Below are 24,376 nucleotides of genomic sequence, written 5' to 3' on the forward strand. Positions count from 1 at the left end.
GGTTCTTGGTAGCTGGTGATCCAAGACTGATTCATGTTTATGAATGTGAGCCGATCAACAGAGTCTGTGGACAGGCACACTCGGATCGGATACAAAGCCCCCAGCAGCACTGAATGTGTGTTTAGAAAGAACGCTGGATGCAGGACAGGCCAGTAGCTCAATTGCATATTGAGCAAGCTCTGGCCAGTGGTCCATCCTCAAGACCCAGTAACCCAGTGGATGTTCTGTTGGAAAGGTCTCCAAGTCTGATCTTGCCCCTAGATATTCCTGCACCATGTAATTCAAATGCTGGCGATGGTTGCTGGAACCGATCAGGCCTTGGCGCTGAGGACTGAAGAATTGTCTGAAGGCATCGGTCAGCCAGCCACCTTCTCCACTGCTCTTTCTGTGACTGAACGAAGCCTCAGCAACACGTTGTCCAGCACCAGGAAATTGTAACCTCCCAGGCTCTGAAAACGCATTGTATAAACCTTTCTGCAAGGCCTCCCGAAGAGGTTTCATCCTCTGCTCCCTCTGCGAAGGCTGGTTAACTTCTGCAACCTTGCCTTTGTAACGTGGATCAAGAAGGATTGCCAGCCAGTAATGATTCTTTGATACCACAAAGCCAAGGGTCCTTTTCCAGGATCAGGGAGGCCATATAGTGCAAGTTTGCAGAGGCATTCGATCCTGAGTCCTCTGGGTCACTAAGGATCGCATGATCTGCAACCACCTCATCCCAGCCAAGTACAACTCCATGGGTTTCTGGGGACTGAAAACGATCCTTTGAAGACTTCTGCTGATGCTGAGTATTATCCTGTACCTCCATGCTGACACAATCCTCCTCCTCCTCTTCTTCTTCTTCCTGTGTGATCGGCGGGACCGCAGGAATACTATCTGGATAAAGGGGGCCTTAAGAGGTAAGGAAGTCCTCCTCTTCCTCCCGCTGTTCTGTCTCAAGTGCCCTGTCCATTATTCCACAAAGTGTGTGCTCCAACAGTAAGACAAGAGGGACAGTATCACTGATGCATGCACTATCACTGCTCACCATCCTCGTGGCCTCCTCAAATGGTGACAGGACAGTGCCTGCATCCTTGATCAGTAGCCACTGGCGTGGCAGAAAAAAGCCAAGCTCCCCTGACCCTGTCCTGGTGCCATACTCACAGGTACTCATTGATGGCCCTCTGCTGCATGTGCAGCTGCTGCAGCATTGCCAACGTTGAGTTCCAGGGGAGGTTGCATTCCCTTTGAAGGTCAGCCAGCCGAGCACTGGCATTATATGACTGGCGGAAATGACCACAGACTTTCCTGGCCTGCCTCAGGAGATCCTTTAAGCCCAGATACCTGCTCAAGAGCCGCTGCACCACCAAATTCAGGACGTGAGCCAAACAGGGAACATGGGTCAAGTGTCCCTGTCGGAGGGTGGAGAGGAGGTTGGTGCCATTGTCGCATACAACCATTTCTGGCTGAAGCTGGCATGGCGTCAACCACCTCTGAGCCTGCCCCTGCAGAGCTGACAGAATCTCTGCCCCAGTGTGACTTCTGTCCCCTAAGCAGACCAACTCAAGCACTGCATGGCATTTTTTGCGCAGCCCCTTGAACGCCTACAGAGAACCACTGGTTCAGAAGACAAATCTGCAGAGGAAGAGGCCATAGAGGAAGAAGAAGAGGAGAGGTGGAGGAGAGAGCTGTGGCAGAATCACCACTAGCATTTTGGAGGCATGGTGGCGGAACAAGCTCCAACAATACTGAACCTTGTCCTGCATCCATCCCAGCTGTGTACTATGGGTGCATGGTACTGTGTACACCAACAGAATTGGAATAACTATGGGTGCACTGTATTGTGTACTGTGTACACCACCAAAAAATAGTAGCAACTGCACTATGGGTGCATGGTACGGTGTACACCATCAGAAGTCTAATAGCAACTATGGGTGCACTGTATTGTGTACACAACCAAAAGGTACCAGTTACTTACCGGTAACTGTCTTTCTGGGAAATCTTCAAGGACGGCACACCTGAGAGAGGAGAGGCTCCTCCCTACAGGAAACACAATCAATCGACAGCTGTTTTAAGTCCCCACCCTTCCCCTTGATCCTCAGTTTGTAGAGAAGTAACTCCTGAACCCGGTTCACAAGGGAAATCATTCCTCATAGGCACTCACCTTCTAGTGTTCTAGAGTTTTCCCTCCTCCAACGGGCGGGAAGTAGGCCTGCCATCCTGGAAGATTTCCCAGAAAGACAGTTACTGGTAAGTAACTGGTACCTTTCTCAAGTCATCTTCCAGGACGGCACACCTGAGAGGATAAACAAGTACCTCAGGCCTACCTTAGGGTGGGGCTACTGCAAGACCCTCTTGGGGAACCTTGGTTCTGCAGTGAGCTTTACCTCCACTCCATATGCTCATATGCTTGATGAAGGTATCTTAGCTGGATCATACGGCTGATCTGCAGGTCTGCTCCACAGATGTCCCTGCCTTTTCCGCTTCGGATGCAGTATCTAGGTGAAATGGGCTCTTAACCACTTCAGCTCCGGACCAATAAACACCTTAAGGACCAGAGGTCTTTTTGCAATTTCGCACTGCGCTGCTTTAACTGGTAATTGCGCGGTCATGCAATATTGCACCCAAACGAAATTTGCGTCCTTTTCTTCCCACAAATAGAGCTTTCTTTTGATGGTATTTGATTGCCTCTGCGATTTTTTTTTTTTGCGATATAAATGGAAAAAGAGCGAAAATTTAAAAAAAAAAAAAGATATTTTCTTCTTTTTGTTATAAGAAAAATCGAATAAACTAAATTTTAGTCATACATTGAGGGCAAAATTTATTCAGCCACATGTCTTTAGTAAAAAAAATGTCAATAAGCGTATATTTTTTGGTTTGCGCAAAAGTTATAGCGTCTACAAACTAGAGTACATTTTCTGGAATTTACACAGCTTTTAATTTACGACTGCCGATCTCATTTCTTGAGGTGCTAAAATGGCAGGGCAGTACAAATCCCCCCCAAATTACCCCATTTTGGAAAGTAGACACCCCAAGGAAATTGCTGATGGGTATGTTGAGCCCATTGAATATTTATTTTTTTTGTCCTAAGGGATTGAATAATGACAAAAAAAAATAAAATAAATTTTTTTTACAAAAAGTTGTCACTAAATGATATATTGCTCACACATGCCATGGTTATATGTGGAATTGCACCCCAAAATATATTCCGCTACTTCTCCCTAGTATGGGGATACCACATGTGTGGGACTTTTTGGGAGTCTAGTCGCGCACGGCACCCCGAAAACCAATCACCACCTTCAGGATTTCTAAGGGTGCAAATTTTTGATTTAACTCCTCACTACCTATCACAGTTTCGAAGGCCATAAAATGCCAAAATAGCACAAAACCCCCCCAAATGACCCCATTTTGGAAAGTAGACACCCCAAGCTATTTACTGAGAGGCATGTTGAGTCCATGGAATATTTTATATTTTGCCAAAAGTTGCGGGAATATTACAAACTTTTTTTTTTTTTTTTGCACAAAGTTGTCACTAAATGATATATTGCTCACACATGCTATGGGCAGAAGTCAAATTACACCCCAAAATAAATTCTGCTGCTTCTCCCGAGTACGGGGATACCACATGTGGGGGACTTTTTGGGAGCCTAGCCACGTACGGGACCCCGAAAACCAAGCACTGCCTTCCGGATTTGAATATAAAATGCTACCAAAAAACCTGTTAGCGATGGCAGGGATCAGGCCTGACTCTGCGATCGCTGCAGTTATGTGTTTAGTGTTTTGTAAGTGACAGTGATCGATCGATACTGCACTTGGGTGGGCTGGGCAGAGGGGCAAAACGCAGGTGCTAGCAGGTATTTGGGCTGATCCCGCTAACAATGCGTTTTTTTGGAACCCTAAACTGCTGGGGACGCTAGTATAGATCTGATCAGATCAGATATTGATCTGTTCAGATTCTATACCACTACGGGAGGTGTATGCTTTGCGTGTGGGTGTTAGCGGTACTGGCACAAACTAACCAGAGTCACCCGTAACACTTATACGGTGATCAGTGGTGAAAGGGTTAACTAGGGGCAATCAGGGGGTTCAAATTTTTATTAGGTAGTATATGGGGGTCCCTGGCGCTATATAAAAACCTGACGGGGAACCTAAATAACTAACTGGCTAACCAGCGTCACCAGTGACACTTATACTGTGATCGCTGGTGAAAGGGGGTGAAAGGGTTAACTAGCAGCAATCAGGGGGTTAAAACCATTATTGGGTAGTATATCGGGGTACCTAGCGCTATAAAAACCTGGCGGTGAACCTAAAAAAATAACTAGCTACCTAGCGACTGTAGCGACACTAATGCAGCGATCAGAAAAACGATCGCTTAGTGACACTGGCAAAAGGGGGTGAAAGGGTTAACTAGCGGCAATCAGGGGGTTAAAACCATTATTGGGTAGTATATCGGGGTACCTAGCGCTATAAAAACCTGGCGGTGAACCTAAAAAAATAACTAGCTACCTAGCGACACATGCAGCGATCAGAAAAACGATCGCTTAGTGACACTGGCAAAAGGGGGTGAAAGGGTTAACTAGTGGCAATCAGGGGGTTAAAACCATTATTGGCTAGTATATCGGGGTACCTAGCGATATAAAAACCTGGCGGTGAACCTAAAAAAATAACTAGCTACCTAGCGACACATGCAGCGATCAGAAAAATGATCGCTTAGTGACACTGGCAAAAGGGGGTGAAAGGGTTAACTCTAGGGGCAATCAGGGGGTTAAATCTTTATTGGGGGGTGATAGGAGGGTACCCTGGACCTAACACTAACTGTCCTGACAGTTTTTACTGTCACAACTGACACTGAATGCATTGATCAGTAAAGAAATGATCAATGCAATCAGTGACACTGTGACTGGGGGGGGAGGGGGGGCGGGGGGGATCGGGGGGGGGGTTTGTGTGCCTGTGTGTACCTACATGTCAGTGTAGTGTTGGTGCACACTTACTATTAGTCTTCTCCTCGTAGTCCGGTCAAAAAGACCGCCCCGAGGAGAATGACATCACTTCCTCCTTCCTGTGTAAACAATACACAGTGGGAGGAAGCTTCTCATTGGCCAGGAGCGATCCAGAGGGGGTGGCCGAAAACCAACGGCCATCCCCTCATCACGGAGCGCTCCTGGAGCGAACCGGACCGCCTTAACCAGCGGGAGGGTACATCTACGTGATTGTGCCTGCCTGTGCCATTGTGTTGACGTACATTGGCAATACGGCGGTCCTGAAGTGGTTAAAGATGGAATCAGAAAACATGTTAAACTTGTAGACAAAAGATATATATAGAAAGGCTAGTGGTCACATGAGTACATGTGTTAAAAAGGTACCACATCCCAGTTGAGAAATTTAAAAAATGAAAAGGGAAATGCGGATATGGACAGACAACTATTGGCAAACTCCTTGACTCTGGCCATATTCTAAAATGGCCGATGCGCTGAAAGGACGTGGTCTACGTCCTCCGCGAATGCGCAATACGAAATGTACGCGCAGCTAGGAGGTCCTCTCCAAAGATGTGCTGGAGGCACGAGTTAAGACGCTGGTCCCGTCAGTGCCGATCAGGCAAGCGACGGGAGAAGACACGTGGGGCCGCTCCCTAATGGATGAGCATTTGAACCATCTTGACTGTAATATTAATACTTTAAAAACAGGTAGGAACGGGATAGCTTTGGTGGGACTCTGAGGATGTTCCTCGGGGCCCAATTGGAACTATTTTATCTATATCTCTAAGGCAGACATATATTAATGACTGGGACGTGGTCCCTATTTTCTATTTCTATTTTTTGTTTTTTAGATCTGCACAGATAAATATCTCGTGTTCAAAAACATATTTGGTTTAACTTTTATCTGACAATACACGGAGTTTGCTGGCATTGGACATGTCTAACTGGTTCTAATTCAGCCATTTCCTGGGTTTTTTGCCAGGTATGTTCTCAATATTAATCTCCTATTGCCATATGAATTTCATACTCAAATGGCCTAGACATATCATATAATTTCTTCTCGTGCCTCTGCAGACTCGTGGGAGAGATTGGGGATCCCTAACGTTGTTTTTCATCACATTCCACTTATCTGGTGGAAAAAGAGGAGAACTTAAACTTTTTTCGCTTAAGCAACAATCAATACTTACAATAACGATATATAACTATACAAATTCACAAACCATATGGGGTAAGATGTTCTTGTTTTTTGTGTTTGTTTGTAATCCAATCTGCAATCTCCAAAATGGAGAATTACATTATTATTTGTCTATCCAACAGACTTGGGATGCCACTCACAGGAGTGGGTGTCTGTTTCCATTAATGAATTAATTTGTTATCTATTACTGATAAGAATTATGTCCTGTTTTCTATTACTGTAAAGGTAGTTGATACATTCTTTTCTGGGTTGAATGTCTGATCTGAATGGATCCATTACCATAATTATTTAATTGGTTGTGTTAGGCTGTTTGGCGGACATTTTGTGTGTCCCCCAGGGGTCTTATGTATGCACAGAATTATCTATGTTTACGTTTTGTATATTTTCAGTTTTTTACCTATTGCTGTATGCTGCAATTGTCCTGAGGAAGCTCAGAAGAGCAAAACATGTAGGAAAGAAACAATGCAGGCCAAATCATATACAAATGTGGTAATCTGTGGAGTTTTGTAGGCTTCTGTACTAACTTTTGTATATTCATATTGTATGTGTATGGACTTAATTGTCTTTTTCATCTGAGAAATGTCTTTTGTACATTTAATAAAACTTTATTGATTTTACTCATTTGTTTGTACACATCTGGTACCGTTAAGAAAGTCCCGGGGGTTGGTTACCCTCCAGTCCCCTTTATTCATTTCCCTTTTCATTTTTTAAATGTTAAACTTGTAGGTTAGCAATGTTGCCTATCTCACATATCTAACAACCATGGCCTATTGTGCCTGTAGGTGCTACTTATAACCACTAAAAAGATAAATAAGAGACCTGTGTAAGACAAGGACACTACATTAATCAATAAGAGGGCCTGTCTTAACACTACCCTGGTCAGGGAAATAAAACTGCAAAAAAAGGGGGGGGGGCCCTGACAGAATTTTTTTTTTGTTCCTTTTTATCTTTATGTCAGCAAAAGACTAAAGGGAAGCCTACTTAAGGGAAATAGATTAACAGAAGCTTGAACCCTGGGTTTAAGGCATGCCCAATCTATGTCTTTACTTACGCCTGAGAGCCTACTTCAGGAGATTAAAGTCCCTAGCAGGAGTAGACTACCCATATTACTACGTCTAGTTTTGCTAAAAGGGCAAAATGAAGGCCATGCACCGAGCCGAAACCTATTCGATCGGGTATACATCTTTATACTTCATCCTCAGGCCCTAATACTCCTCTGAACAGAACTCTCCAAGTTCTTACTAAACAGGGCGATTCATTATCCCCTTCCTCCAGTGTCCCATAACCCTACAGGGCTTCAACCCTAGGAAATGGTTCTGGCATCCATGAATGTAAGTGGTCAAGGTTTTCTGACATGTGGCATCTGCAGCCCGAACTCCTGGCCCCTCCATGGAAAAGAAGGCTGAAATACAAAAGGTGATACATGTATTATTAATATCACAAATAAAATGATCACAGATTGTGGGCACGGCACAATAGATTTAGACAGAAAGGACACAAGCATAGACAACAATGTTGTGTGCCTGAGTGTGACTAGCTAAACCCATATATCAAATATGGGAAGAGACCCAAATCTGAACCTCAATGTAGACAAACAGTCCTCACAGTCTGGTTTTCTGATGTGCTGCCAAGACGTAAAAACATTAAGACACAAGTAAACCCTAAATGCTGCGTATTTCTTTAGTGCAGCTAGCTAGGTCATAACTGATATATAAATACAGAAAGGACAGGAACCCCCTTTACTGTTGTGTTTTACCTATGTACAGCAAAACAAGGCTATAAATATAAAGACAGAAAGACCCAAACTTCTATGTTGTGCATTTCTGACAAACCACCAAATACAGTTATAAGATCAATATGAACACCAACTCCCGTGTTGTGCATTTCTGCTATGCCACAGGGTAAAATATGGAACACAAGACAATCATTTCTGTCATGCACTTCTGTAGTGTAGTTCAGATAGAACCAACACTGAGAAAGGACACAAGCAACCTGCAGCATTGTGTTTTTCTGAAACAGAAAGCACCAACAAGCTTCAATCTTGAGTATTTCTGCTGTGCATCAACATAAAAGCAGACACTGAGGAAAAAGACAGACAGCCTTTACAGCTGCAATCTTTCTGGTCTGCTGCAAAATAAAACAACGCCATGATGAGTATTCCTGCTGTGTAGCAAAACTTCAATCAGAAGGGACAGATAAGTTTAGGGTTCCCACACCCGTGCGACCCAACCTGCGACTTGGGACTGCAAGACGCATGAGAAGTCATACACTATGGCTTCCAATGGGCACCATTTGTGTCTGTGCGACTCCAGCAGTCCCTGATTCCTGGATCCACAGACCTCAAGATTACACAGGTCGCAGGGAAAAAAATAGCAATTTTCAGGTCGAACAAGTAAGGGGTCCCCAATGCTGCGACTCCCTGGAGGATTGCAGCCAACAAACCCCTGCTGTGTATCCCTAAGATGCAGAAAGGTAGATCAATGAGAAACACTGCTCACTGCTGTACCTGATATACAAACGATAAGGCAGTAAATATAGGACAATCTTTGTGTATGTCTGATGTGTGGCAATATACCAATACTGAGCAGAGATGCCACCATCCTCAATGTATCTCTCAGCTGAGCAGCAAAAACAAAATCAGAAAAAGACAAGCAATCTTCACTGCAGCCAATAAGGCAGTATATGCAAGACATAAAGGACAGACAACCTTCAATCTTATATATGTCTGATGTGCAACAATATAACAATTCTGAATAAAAGATAGCACATCCATATTGAAGCAATTTGGCCTTGCGACTCAACATGTCAAATCGCATGGCTAAAATCAGCACAACACCACTTTGTGGTGCTACACGGATTACCAAAGGCAGCATATGTACTACACCTGGCAGGGGTTCAATTTGTATTTCTGCTATGTAGCCCAACAAATTCGAACCATCAATTTTCACTGCTGCCTTTCTGATAAGGCAGTAATACAGGACACAAAACCTCACAGACCTTACTCCTGTATATGTCTGATGTGCAACAATAAAACACTCTGAATAGAGATAGCACAACCATATTGAAATGATTTGTCATGCGACTCAACATGTCAAATCGCATGTTTAAACTCGGCAGCCATTGCCGTTAATAGCACTGTCTGAATCAGCACAACGCCACTCAAATCAGGACCATCAGACATCACTGCTGCCTTTCTGATAAGCAACCAACAAGGCAGTAAAACAGGACACAAATCAGGACACAGACCTCAATCTTGTGTATGTCTGATGTACAGCAATATAACCATTATGAGCAGAGATGTCACCAGACTCAATGATGTGCATTTCTGCTGTGCAGCACAAAACCAGAAAGTAGACCACCTTCACTGTTGTATTTTTCTGATCTGTAGCCAAACAAAGCAGTACCTTTAGGATATAAAGGACAGCAAACAAGCTTCAGTGCAGTACATTCCTGATGTACACCAATATAGTCCTTATGAGCAGAGATGTCACAAATCTCAATGTGTATTTCTGCTGTGCCACAAAAACATCCCAGCAAGGACAAACCTTCACTACTGAGGTCTACTGGTGTCCATAGACTGAGCAAACGCTAGCCAGCTAGCCAGCTCATACCCAGGTGGTGCTGATTAGCAACTAAAGTCTCACTGAGCCCAGCCCTAAAAACCAATTTAAGAAAGCCTCTAGAAGAGGTGGTTACCAATTTAGCCTGGGGGGTAAATAGCTATTTGCAGGCTTCAAACAAGCAATTATGTAGCTCTTGCATAGGTTTGCACAGAAAATCCTCAATTAAAAGGATGTAGGAAGCGATCTATGGTGAATCGCCCTTAGATCTAGTGGATTGTAGCTCAAACCAAGTTTTTTCTTACCTCCTACACTATAATATAACCACAGTGTAAAGGTATAACCACAGTGTCTCTGCTGTAAGAGGGAGCTGTGGCTGGTGGTTTTAGCAGTGGCGTCTGGGCTATTTGTATCCTGGCCCCAGGTTCTGCACTGCACCAGTCAGTATATACACGGGGAAGGGGGAGCAATGGCCTACCTACCTCTTTCCCATCTGAGGTGGTTTAGGCACACTCGTTCCTCTGCACCACCTGTCCACCATACAGCTTCTCTGATGTAAGAGGGAGCTGCAGCTGGTGTTTTTAGCAGAAGCTTAAGGGCTATTTGAATCCAGACCCCAGGGGAGATTATCTCAAATGCTCAGAAACCCTCTGGCTGGAATTGGGGATTTTGCAGCTAAACTCCCACAGCAAAAGGAAAGCACTCACCGTTGTCGTCTTCCTCTTTTTGCCACAGCCAGCGGGCTTGCTTCTCCATCCTTATGGGCCACACGCAAGGAGGATAGCCACACGCAAGGAGCTACCGGGGACCCAGGAGTCGGGGACACGATCCCCCTGGAAAGAACTGATGGCCAGCACCCCTGTCTGAACAGCCACCTGTACAGGTAAGGAGGGGAGACAGGATAATGGCCCCTGAAGTTCTGGGTACACCACTGTACCCAGGGTCCTTCAGCTCTCAGGGGGACTCTTCCAATTTCTGCTGCCCCCCCTGAGGAAAAGATAGGGGAACCCCCCAGGAAGGACAAGAATATCCTACCAGACCCAGAGGCTTCCCATGCTTGTGGTCCGGCTCCCAAGGGGAGACCACCAGCCCCAGGCTTCGGGTCATTTGGAAAAAATGAGGAGAAACACAATCAAAAACTGAGGATCAAGGGGAAGGGTGGGGACTTAAAACAGCTGTCGATTGATTGTGTTTGCTGTAGGGAGGAGCCTCTCATCTCTCAGGTGTGCCGTCCTGGAAGATGACTTGAGAAAAAGAAGTAGCAATTGCACGGTACTGTGTACACCACCAGAAGTGTAATAACTATGGGTGCACTGTATTGTGTACACCGCCAGAAAAGTAGTAGCAACTACACAGTACTGTGTACACCGTCTGAAGTATATTAGAAAAAGTACACCAGGAATGGCCCGCAGTCAGATATAGCTACACTGGATGCAGAATATAGAGACATACACACACACACACACACACACACACACACACACACACTGCAGCCAACTGAATAACCTGTCTGCCTGCTCAATCTAAATCACACTCTCTCCCAGTCCACACCAACAACACACTACACAGGGCCTACGTGCAGGCAGCCTTATATAGTGTGGGGCGTGGACTTCGCCCCCCTGAGCCTTAATTGGCCAATTATGGCTCCCTTAGCTGAGGGCGCTGGGATGGGTATGGTGCATGCTTTGGCCAATCATCATACAGCAACGCAGTGTATTATGGGGCATTACGCGGCGCTAAAACTTGCCATGAATGCCCCCAAACATAAAGCGCATTCCTAGTCCAGACCCACCTAAGCGAGCCTGCCAGGAATATGTCACTTCACTCTATCAATCAAAAGCAGCCAAAGGGCCCAGCGGCCACATGTATAGATGCCCCTTGTGTAAGTGTGGCTGCAGGGCAGAAAAAGCCTTGGCCGCTTAGGATTTGCTGTGTGCAATGATAGCTTCCTGAAGGGCTCACTCAGGTGGGTTTGGACCAAGATCTAAACATGCCTGAGCTAACATCTACTTACACTGTGCCGAGCTAGACCAATTTAAGTATGCAATAAAGATTAGTGATGAACTTGGGCATGTTACTATTCAAACCCACCCGAGTTATCCTGCCCGACAGCTGTCACTGCACACCACCAATTGTAAAAGGCTGAGGCATTTCGCTGAATGTATATGTGCCGCTGCAGACCCTGAACTCTTTACAGAGATGGGGGTCATGCCGTGTCCTACCAACACTAAGCGGCCGTTCTGGGACGCCATCATATGAACCAGTTAACCACTTGCAGACTGGACCATTTTGCTGGTCAAAGACCAGACCACTTTTTGCGATTCGGCACTGCGTTGCTTTAACTGAAAATTGCGTGGCCGTGCGACGTGGCTCCCAAACAAAATTTAAGTCCTTTTTTTCCCCACAAATAGAGCTTTCTTTTGGTGGTATTTGATCACCCCTGCGGTTTTTTATTTTTATAACAATATAGAGCGACAATTTTGAAAAAAACGCATTATTTTTTACTTTTTGTTATAATAAATATCCCCCAAAAATATTTAAAAAAACATTTTTTTCCCTCAGTTTAGGCCGATACGTATTCTTCTACATATTTTTGGTAAAAAAAAAAAATCGTAATAAGCGATTATTGATTGGTTTGCGCAAAAGTTATAGCGTTTACAAAATAGGGATAGTTTTATAGCATTTTTATTAATAATTTTTTATTATTTATTTTTTTACTAGTAATGGGGGCGATCAGCGATTTTTATTGTGACTGCAACATTGTGGGGGACCCATCGGACATTTTTGACACATTTTTGGGACCATTGTCATTTATACAGTAATCACTGCTATATAAATGCAGTGATTCCTGTGTAAATGACACTGGCAGTGAAGGGGTTAACCAGCGGGTGGCAGTGTAGGGGTTAAGTGTTCCTAGGGGTGTGTTATTAACTGTGGGGGGGTTGGGCTTTCATTTAGTGAACACTGATCTCTGCTCCAATCACATGGAGCAGAGATCAGCGTCACTAGTTGCTAGGCAGAATGGAAAAATGCTGTTTACACGGCATTTCCTCCATTTGGCTGCTCCGTGAGACGATCGCGGGGATGCCCGCGGGTCCCACGACCGGACTCACGGGGGTCCCGACCAGCGCGGGAGCGCGCCGCCGCCCGCGCGCTCCCGATGGCAGGGCGGCATTGAATATTGGACGTACCTGTACGCTAATATGCCTGCCCGTGCCATTCTGTCGACGTACATCGTCGTGCGCTGGTCGGGAAGTGGTTAAAGAACATGTTACACTGGTATTTAGGATGTAACATGTTCCAGGATCTTTCCCTCACACCCCCTTCCCCTGTAAGAGAGAGTGTGTGTGTGTGTGTGTGTGTGTGTGTGTGTGTGTTTGTGTGTGTGTGTGTGTTTGTGTGTGTGTGTGTGTTTGTGTGTGTGTGTGTTTGTTCCTCTCCCCTGCCGCCTCTGTCACATTTAAAATCAATGCACTGCCCACACATCCATGTCATTTATTCACAGGGACTTGTGAATGAAGCAACTACAAGCACCAGTGGCAGACGGCTTGTAGTTCTCAATGGACTACGAGTGCGCTCACTAAAGCCTCCAACACACAATCAGAGGTTCGTCCTTTTTTTGTTGCATGCTAGTCTCATATCAAAAGTGAAGAGGTTTTTTTACCATACGAAAATTCTTGTACAACAGAATAAAACTTCAGAAGTGACGTAATGTGTTAAATAAATAGTTTTGTATGTTGTTAGAAAAGTTTTAAATGTTTATTGTGTGACTATTAGAAAAACAATATTCCTGAGACTGATTTTTTAAAAACTTACTTCTGAGCACATTATTGTATTAACTTGTTGTATTGTTTTGTCTTAATTAACTCCATAGTAAGTTGTAGGATGATTAGATTTAACTAAATATGATAGCCTAAGAATGTACGGGAACATGAATATCAAAATAAAGTACCATTGCGTACCATGACAACGTTATTTATGTTTTCTCAGCCAATAGAAGCATAGTGGTGGTATTCTTGTAGGGTATGAGGAGGAGGGAGAAATTATTCTTTTGTGAGACTTTTTTCTGCAGCTTGTCCTGTAAGAATGTCTCCCTTTTGTGGGCCACATCAGAAATAAATTGTCTTCTTCTCAATACATCTGGGGTTTTGACTGATCACAAGAGAAGATTCCTAACATTTTTGGTCCTTCGCAGCCAGAAACAACACGCTGGTTTTCAGATCAGACGGCCCCGACAAAACTTTGGTGAGTATTGGACTTTGGAGCTCACTGAAAATAATAGACCCCCCATTCAATGTTATTTGGTGAAAAAGGGGCGGGGGCCTAAGATCTGGATTCTACTGTCTGTTTCCGAACCTTGTGTGATCCAGTCCAGGTGTTTGAGAGATAAGATAATTTAAATTATTCTTAATTCTTTCTAAGAGTCTTTTCTTCTCTTTCTCTTTGATTCTGGTTTAATGTGTTGTAATTGCCGACATTGGTATTGATAGCTTATTCCAGTGCTCGTAGACAGAGACACTTGGGGACGTTGTCTAAGGTAAAAAATTACGTCGCCCGCTGTCCGGACAGAGAACAAAAAGATTTGAGGTATACCGAACGTCAGAGGTTGATTGCCTGACGCTGTCGGAGGTTGAATGCCCGACTATTTAAGCGCTGTTTATTTAAGTGATCTAAAGAGATCGCACGGCTAATTTTCTTCTGTGTGTGTTTATTTTATCTTTGCTCATGTTTAACCTTTTTTGATTCTCTCGATAGTGGGGGGAGTGCTGATATTTTTACTCTTGTATTGTTACCCCACGGTACAACAGTCTTTGTTCGTTTACATGTTTTGTGCTGCGTATTCCTAAGAAGAAGATAAGAAGTCATTCTTCACGTTCTCATGATCTGTGTGTCTGTAAAAAAAAAAAAAAAAAAAAAAAAGGGAGGAATGCACTGAACTCACTCTCCCCCTCCCCCTTCCCTCATGTATGCAGTGCTTATTCCTGCCTTAAAGAAGTTGTAAAAGTTAACCCTTGACTATCTGTGACAATACAGAAGGGTTATGTTGTAAATATTGAAACTTAGCATAAAAGAAAAAAAAAAAAGGTACACTGATAACACCAGGTTGCTTTATTATTTTAGCATGCCACGGTGTTACAGGAAGCAAGTGGCAGAAATTGTTTATAGTTTGGGTAGATGGGACACGTGAAGGTGAATTGCACTGTGGAGTGAACAGAATGTTGTAGAATTATTATCAGGTGGCTTGATGAATGTGAAAAGGGGGAAAAAAAAAGAAAAAGAAAAAGGCTGAGGATGTTTTCATTACTATGATGGTCAAGAAGCTATTTCTCGGAAACAAGAAAATGCAGATTGCCTGACAGAGGTTAATTTGTGCATCTGTGAAAATATTAGGACTTTTGGTGGGAAAGAAAGTCTGAATAATAGTCTTAAAGTAAATATTTATATTGGATGAGTTATTTTTAGAATACACAGACTTTCAACTGTGAAGTGTTAATGATGCAATGCTGTTTATATTTGGGTACATTTATAAAGTCTAAGAGCCGGTTCACACAGCGGGCGATGCGAGGTCGACACGACTCGCCTCGCCTCGCTCTCGCAAGTCGCCCCCGTTCTGTACAATGGAACCGTTCTGAGAGGAGCGACTCGAGTCGCTCCGACTCAGAAAAAAGGTTCCTGTACTACTTTTGGGCGACCTCGGGGCGACTTGCATTGACTTCTATACAGAAGTCATTTGCAAGTCGCCGCCGAGGCCGCTGCAGGTCGCGGCGAGGCAAGTCAGAGTCGCCTCGCCTCGCCTGCAGTGTGAACCGGCCCAAAAGGCTAAGTTCTGAATCAGAATACTAAATATTGATTAAAAAAGAAAGAAAGTTCTATTTTGGGGCCCTGTGGATAAGCTTAAATTGTTAGGACCCAAAGTTCAAAAAAGGTATGGGTTGGAAATGGCGGAGTATTGGCTTCAGCATGCTAGAATTAGAGTAGAAGGAAGGAGAACAAAGGAAAAATGCCAAGCCCAATTGTCCCTAGTGGACAAAGAGGATGATCTCATCTGCTATACTCAGAGACCACCTCCTTATAATGGTCCTCCCCCTCAGGTGCAAGCAACTGCCCAGAGTAACACCTTCCCTGTGACATCCACCCCTGTCAAAGGAACCGCCTCTGAACAAAACCTCCTCAATCTCTCCAGACAGTAGTTCAGTCCTGGAGATGAACAGATCGATCCTTGAAACATTAACTGACGCCATAACTCATGCACTGGGTGCCCCAGCAGGAGCCAAGAGACTAAGTAATCCTCCTATTAGGTATGGTGTGGAGGACGGTGAGGAATACCCCTTGATAGAGGTCCCAAACCCAAGGGGAGGACAGAATGATGCACTGGGCCAGCCATGTCCCTTGACTATGACTGTTTTTCGACCATGGACTGACAGTGATATACAAAAGGCTACAGAACACATAAAACATCCAAAATTAGGTCCAGCTGAATTCATTGAAAACATAGAGGGATTACGGAACAGTTATAAATTGAATGGGGTGGAAGTAGAGAGAGCCCTGAGGAGAGTATTAGGATCAGATTGGGCCTCGGTAAAGGGGGATTGGGACCCCTGCGCACCAGCAAATGCACAGGGACGGGGGGATCCATTGCCTCCAGAAAGCCCAGACTTAGGAAACAGGTTGACTGCCTTACTGAACAGATGCCAGCTTAGATGGGTACAACGGACTGATTGGCAAAATAAATAAATATGACAGTACAAGAAGACAAGGAACGTGTCAGTGACAACCTAAATAAATTACGAGAGATTTTTAGAGTGTTCTCCGGGCTCCCCGAAGCTGAGGATGTGAATAATGCATATTAACAACAGCTAAAGATTGCTTTTTTTTTAAATGGATTGAAACAGGATCATAAGGATTACATTGTTAAAAACATGGTTACTTACCAAACTGCATCAGTTTTAGATGTTTTACAATATGCTAAGCATTCTGAGAAGTATTTGTAAACAAAGGCAAAAAATAATGTAAAAGTAAAGGTTTTTGTGCAAGGTGATGAAGGAGAGGAGGATGCAGAAGAGTACACTGCTGCGGCAGAACCAGAGGGGTCTCATAGAGGAAGAGGCACAGGTGGTTTTAGAGGAAGGATTACTCTACAAAATAAAGACAGTGCAACTAGAGCACTTCCACCCTGTGTACAAGCACTGGTAGCAGCAGCGGTGTAGTGGTTAGCACTCTCACCTAGCAGTAAAAAAGGGTCGCTGGTTCGAATCCCAATCATGACACTACCTGCCTGGAGTTTGCATGTACTCCCTGTGCCTGCGTGGATTTCCTCCGGGTGCTCTGGTTTCCTCCCGCACTCCGGGGACATGCAGGTGGGTTGATTGGCTTCTGTCCCGGGTTGGCCCTGGTATATGAATGGGGACGTTGGATCCTTGAGGGTAGAGACCAATGTGAGTGTGCAATGTACAGGGGTAGGGGCTAGACCAGTGATGGCGAACCTTGGCACTCCAGGTGTTTTGGAACTACATTTCCCATGATGCTCATGCACTCTGCAGTGTAGATGAGCATCATGGTAAATGTAGTTCCAAAACATCTGGTTTGCCAAGGTTCGCCATCACTGGGCTAGACACTCACTCAGGCTGAACCGGATGGACTGGTGTCTTTATTCAACTTTACTAACTATGAAAGGTACCACATGCAGTGTCTGTTATCCTGTTACAACAAAAGATATCACATTTGAGCCCAGCACGAAACCTTTCCTGTATGACAATACTCTTGACATAACCTCACTTAACAATACAGAGGTGTACTACATTAAACCCATCCACACTACTACCACTTCCTACTGACGGGTATAAACATGACTGTACTGCTGCCATCGCTGAAAAGGTACTGCCACGAAGTGATCTGAAAGATGTACCATTATCTAACCCTGACATGATACTTTTTGTTGATGGTTCTAGTAAGAAAAATCCAGATGGCACAAATGCAACAGGATATGCAGTAGTGACACAGGATGAGATTTTGGAAGCGGGCCACTACCAAAACATTATTCAGCACAAGTTGCAGAACTTGTAGCACTGACAAGAGCATGCATACTGTCAGAAGGAAAATTCGTAACCCTATACACTGACAGTCAATATGCCTTTTCAACAGTACATGTTTTTGCACAACAATGGAAAAACAGGGGGATGATCACCTCCAGTGGTAAACCAATTTCACATATGGACTTCATTTTAGAACTCCTAGATGCAATACAGTTACCAAAAAAGCTTGCAATCTGTAAATGTCAAGCACACACAAAATATACGGAACCCCATCTCAAAGGGAAATAAAAGGGCAGATGAAGCTGCCAAAATAGGGGCACAAGAAACACATAAAATAATGACAGAAAGAGAAATCCATAGAGATAGATCATACAGTCCTTACTGATATGCAGCAGTATTGACACATGGAGTAACTCATGTGTCAAACAGGGGGATGACTGAGATGTTTATTTAAGGTATGTACAGTCTATGGCTTCACTAACTACTAAAAAAACTTTTTTGCTGTCAATGTCTTATATGTGCAAGACACAATGCTCAGGGAGGTATAAGACCACAGAAAGGGAAGTTCCCTACACCGCGATATCCATTCCAACACATTTGCATGGATTTTATTGAATTAGACAAAATGTGAAAGGAAGAAATATTGTTTGGTAACCAGGTACCCTGATCAAATTGGGTGGAGATATTCCCGACAGGAAGTGCAGATGCACAGACAATTATAATGGACCTCATTTTGTAATTAAACATATACAACATTTGACAGAAGTGATGAGAATTAAAGTGAAATACCATTGTGCCTATCATCCCCAATCAGCTGGATTGGTAGAAAGACATAATGGCTTTCTAAAAAGCCAACTGAGAAAAGCTATGGAAGAAATAGGTAAAAATAATTAAATGTATTGCCTACTAGTAGCTGTGACCAGTATGTATATCACACCCCCAAAAGAAGCTTTAAGCCCATTTGGAATGATAAGGCCATATAAGATACACTTACAATTAAATGAAACACCTAGTGAGCAGTCTGAGCACACACCAGCAGAATACATGTCTAGGTTGTTAATACAAAGACATACTAATGATTTTGGTTCTGGTCTAGAAGGTCCAATTTAAGAAGATGAAAAGGTGCATGTGGGAGATTGGGTTTCAATAAAAAGTAATAAGAAAAAAGCAGTGGTACTCCCCAAGGTGGGATGGTCCTTTCAAAGTCCTCTTAACTACCCCTACTGCGATAAGGATTGCAGAGAGGTCTACCTGGATTCACCAGTCCCATTACAAAAAGGTTTTACAGGCAGAATAGGGCCAGATGGCTACAAGAGGTTCAGAAAATCCGGCTACAAAAAGGAGGTCTCACACAAGGTGGGACTTGTCTCAAACCGGTGAAGTCTCCCTCCCCTTCCAACTCCCCTATCCGCTGGAACTCTGTAGCTGGTTAGGATGAAAGGGAGAGTAATTATCTTTGGGTTACTGGTGACTCTAGGAGAGGCATCCATAAGAGGGATTATACATTATGGAAGAGTAGAGGAACCTTTGAATTAGGAAAGAACAGGAAAAGCATTAAATCTAAAACTTTATAGAGGGAATAACTAGCACTATACTGGTAGACTTCTGTCAGATTGCAGATTTTGGGGATACTACTGGGGCTAGAGGACTTCTATGGGCAGATAAATATATCTGCTGGCTCTGGAATAGGGCAGGATGTCAAGCATGGGATCAGGCCCTAATCAACCAGGGGCTAAAAAGAGTGGAATAAAGGAGAGACTCTTAATCACAAAAGCGGCCAACTCCCCCTGCACACATAGTAAGAACTGTAACCAACTATTAATAACATTAAAGGAGCCGAGGAAGGAAGATCAGCGGTTGTATTCCATGGGAGCATGGGTGTCAGGAACTGACCCCTCAGGAACATTTTTCCTTGAGGTATTACCACCTAATAAAACTAGACAACAGGAAAAGGTAGACTCAGAAGGGAAAGAAGAAGGCCATACTAAAATAGAAGTTCTGAGTAAAACTATAAGATTCACTAACGTAACAATAGAAGATGCCATAGCTTTGGAGACGGGCTACCAAGAAAAAAAATGAGTGGTTAGAATGGTTAAGGTTAAAAAAAAAAAAAAAAAAAAAGGGAAAACTGTTTAGTTTGTGCAGGAGCCAGACCACATTTAGCAACAGTTCCTTTTCCTCTAGATCACAATACAGATCCAGAAGGTTTAAAATGTATGTTGCAATTGTATAATAAGAGTTATAAACCTGAAACAAATTCTACTTGTCACACATTGAGTTTGTTGTTTCCCCCAGTACAGAGACCTCAGATACCTCCAGCAGTTACCGCTTATCCGGGCAACTTTACTTGTTTTGCACTCCCAGGGAACCGTAGCGCTGTTGGATCTTGGGTCACTACCTGATGACTACTGTGTGGAGAGGATTAACACGGACAACGGTGACTGGGTTGGACATGACATTCAGAGAGCTGATGTCTGGTGGATGTGTGGGGATAAGAAACTGCGAGCTAGACTACCGGCCAATGCCCAAGGGGATTGCGCTATGGTCCAGCTGGCTATGCCCCTAAGAATCCTGTCAGAATATCCGTGGACTAAGAGTCACTGACAGTATCGTAGGGACACCTCTCCCTTGGGGTCATTTGACTCTCAGATCTACATAGATGAGATTGGGGGTTCTTCGCGGGGTGCCGGATGAGTTTAAAGCCAGGAATCAGGTGACAGCTGGGTTTGAGTCTCTTCTCTGGTGGGTGACTATAAATAAAAATGTTGACTGGATTAATTATATATATATATATTATAACCAGCAACGATTTGTAAACTATACTAGGGATGCTGTGAAGGGCCTAGCAGAATAGTTGGCCCCCACATCTCTAATGGCCTGGCAGAACCGAATGGCTTTAGATATGGTCCTAGCTGAAAGAGGAGGGTATGCAAAATGTTCGGTAGCATGTGTTGTACCTTTATCCCTAACAATATAGCTCCTGGAGGGACCGTGACCAGAGCCTTGGAAGGACCGACTGCGCTATCGAATGAATTGGCGGAAAACTCAGGTATTAATGATCCATTCACAACCTGGCTTGAAGGATGGTTCGGTAAATGGACTGGATTTAGCACATCATGTTTGATCTCAATCGCTGTGGCTTTGGCTGTTTTGGTTACTTGCGGATGCTGCTGCATTCCCTGTATTCGAGGACTTTCACAAAAACTGATTGAAACCGCAGTCTCAAGAACAATGTATCAAACCCTCTCTACCTCGGAGGAGACCTATGTGGACATTGAAGCTCAACTTAATGACATACAGTCCGAAAGTGTATAACACAGGGACTATCATCGAAATGTGTTGAGATAAAATAGTCACACAAAGAGGAGGGAATGTTAGAAAAGTTTTAAATGTTTATTGTGTGACTATTAGAAAAACAATATTTCTGAGACTGATTTTTTAAAAACGTACTTCTGAGAACATTATTGTATTAACTTGTTGTATTGTTTTGTCTTAATTAACTCCATAGTAAGTTGTAGGATGATTAGATTTAACTAAATATGATAGCCTAAGAATGTACGGGAACATGAATATCAAAATAAAGTACCTTAGCGTACCATGACAACGTTATTTATGTTTCCTCAGCCAATAGAAGCATAGAGGCGGTATTCTTGTAGGGTATGAGGAGGAGGGAGAAATTATTCTTTTGTGAGACTTTTTTCTGCAGCTTGTCCTGTAAGCATGTCTCCCTTTTGTGGGCCACATCAGAAATAAATAAATAGTCTTCTTCTCAATACATCTGGAGTTTTGACTGATCACAAGAGAAGATTCCTAACATATGTATTCTTTCGTTTCTGAGCATGCGTAGTCTTGCTCTTACGATTTTTTTTTAGATGAAAACCGTACTAAATTAAATGAAAATCGGATGTTGAGTTCATGTACAACAAAAATTTTATAGCCTGCACATCCAGCTTTTGTCAGATAAAATATCGTAATCAGCTGTCGAAAGCAACGTACTAAATCTGAAAAGCGGCAGAACGTTCGTCGGACGAAATTTTACTTTCCCGACTTTTGTATCGTGTGTACAGGCCTTTGCACAATCATGGTCTATTAACACTTCCTCCAACTTTCTAACTAAAAGCTCATACAGAGGTATAGGCAGGGAGCTTGAGGGAGAGAATGTCAGGACATTGCAGCTGTGATCCACTGATTGCGGGTGCAATGCTGTGCAGGGCCTTTTGAAAAAAAAAATATAATAAATGCACATCTTTTTTTCTGCAAAATATGTGCATTTATTATTTTTTACCCAAAACATGGACTTAGCTTTTATTAAAAAAAAATTAAAATAAGGATGATTAAATAATTATGCAAATAAATCGCCTTTCTGTACAAATATTGCTTACCTGCCGACCGCTGCACGTCAATATACATTGGCACAATGGCAGCGGTGGGCAAACCTGTGCATCCCCTTTAATTGGCGGGGCTAGCGGGCGCAAAAGCCGCATACAGCATGATCGTGCCTGCGGGAGCCGCAGACTATGTCTGCTGGTCTCCCGGCGATCATGTCATGGAGCCGCAGAATGGGGCGATGCCTAGGTAAACAAGCCATTTCCCCGTTCTGCTTAGTGACATAACAGATCACTACTCCCTGTGATTGGGAGCAGTGATCGCTGTCACGTGAGTGGAAGCCCACCCCCTCTCCCCACAGTTAGAATCACTCCCTAGGACACACTTAACCCCTTCATAACCCCCTAGTGTTCCCTGCCAGTGTGATTTACACGTTAAATCAGTGCATTTTTATAGCACTAATCGCTGTATAAATGACAATGGTCCCAAAATAGTGTCAAAAGTTTCATAGTTAGTAAGGTTGAATAAAGACACCAGTCCAACCTGAGTGAGTGTCTACAATTATCCCTATCCCTGTACATTGCACACTCACATTGGCCCCTACCCTCTAGGAGCCCACAATCCAAGGCCCCCATTCATTTATTAGGGCCAATTTTGGACAGAAGCCAATTAACCTACCTGCATGTGGGAGGAAACCGGAGTACCCGGAGGAAACCCACGCAGGCACAGGGAGAACATGCAAACTCAAGTAGTGTCGTGGTTGGGATTCGAACCAGCGACCCTTCTTACTGCTAGGTGAAAGTGCTACCCACTACACCACCGTGCTGCCTTGGAAGTGAAAGTGTCCGCCGTAATGTTGCAGTCACGATCAAAACATTTTTTTTTTATATATTTTTGGGGGCTATTTATTATAGCAAAAATTAACAAATATTGCGTTTTTTTTCAAAATCTGCCCTTTTTTTTTTTTGTTTATAGCGCAAAAAAGAAAAACTGCAGAGGTAGACGTCAATTTTGTTTGGGTGCAACATCACACGACCGTGCAATTGTCAGTTAAAGCGACGCAGTGCCGAATGGCAAAAATTGCTCTGGTCAGGAATTGGGTAAAATCTTCCGGGGCTGAAGCGGTTAAGCGCTGTGCTGGCCCTATAGAGACCCGGAAGCCTTTTGCGGCATCCATAGACAAGTAAGCCAATGGACCATATATAGACTAAACATTTATATTTTAAGATCTTCCATATATAAAAAGGGAGTCATCCTTTAAGTAACTAGTTACACAATTACGACTCCAGGACTAAAGCCAAAATTACCCGTATTCTTTGTCTTCAGAGTGCCGAATCCAGAAATCCATGACTCTGTCCAACTCCTTACTCATCTGGTCTCTCCAGTACTGCAGATGCTTTCTGTCCCCCATCCTGGAACAAACAGAGTCCTCCACTTTCCACAACTAGCAACCTCATACACTCACCACTACGTTCCCTATAAAACGGCCAGCCTCCAAATCTTTCACGGCCAGCCTGATCCTCCCCACCATACTCCTCTTGGCACACAGCCCACCTCAGTCACCCATCTGCATTCATACAATCTGCTGTGCTTGCATTGCACTCATCTGCTAAGGAAGGAAATCAGCTGTGCAGAACTAAGTCACAGTCAGGTGACCCGGAATCACATGACTCATTCAAGCAAAGTCAATAAGTACCATGGCAATGGGATAAAAAGAGTGAACAATTAATAGGTAGCATCTGCTTTAGAAAACAGTGAAGCCATCTCCTGTACCACATGCAAAAAAATAAAAAATTCAACTAGGAAAAGAAAATTCAAACACTGCAAGATTAAAAAAAAAAGGAAAAAATTCATGAAAAATGTTTAAAAAAAAAGCATCAAAATACAAAAGACACATGATAATGTAGATACATAAAATACACTACTATAACCCACTTGTTGTCTGGAGCAATTTATTCATTTTTTACACACGTTACAATCATCATATTTTTTTAGAAAGTTCCTTAAAACACCCGAAAAAAAAAAAATTCTGAGCAGAGGCCCTGGAAAATAAAATAGTGACTATTGCTTTTTTTTATGCCACATGATATTTGGGTAGCCATTTATAAAATGATAATTGTTTAAGAAAAATACACTACAGCGAATTTCACGCAAAAATAAATATAATACTTTTTTCATGCCTAAAAATTGTCCATAGGTGATGCTTTAATTGCAGGTTATAAGCTTAGAGTTAATCATGAATTATTGCTCTCACGCACATGTGTGGTGCAATTGCTGTTTATATATGCGTTCCAAATGTACACGTGTGTG

At 43.4% G+C, this 24,376-nt stretch overlaps 1 protein-coding gene across 1 annotated transcript in view; it reads right to left on the bottom strand.

Moving 5' to 3' along the window:
* Nucleotides 1–23,700, bottom strand: part of RENBP (renin binding protein) — a 69,441-nt gene extending 45,741 nt beyond the window's left edge. The window contains exon 1 of the mRNA XM_077479018.1: nt 23,374–23,700. Within this exon, the coding sequence (XP_077335144.1) occupies nt 23,374–23,477 (104 nt within the window). The 5' untranslated portion in view covers nt 23,478–23,700. The remainder of the gene's footprint in view (nt 1–23,373) is intronic.
* Between the last annotated feature and the right edge of the window lie 676 nt (nt 23,701–24,376).

Source organism: Lithobates pipiens, unplaced genomic scaffold, assembly GCF_037356315.1.
Source record: "Lithobates pipiens isolate NorthernLeopardFrog02 unplaced genomic scaffold, aLitPip1_a1.2 Scaffold_1, whole genome shotgun sequence".
In the NCBI taxonomy this organism is placed as follows: domain Eukaryota; kingdom Metazoa; phylum Chordata; class Amphibia; order Anura; family Ranidae; genus Lithobates; species Lithobates pipiens.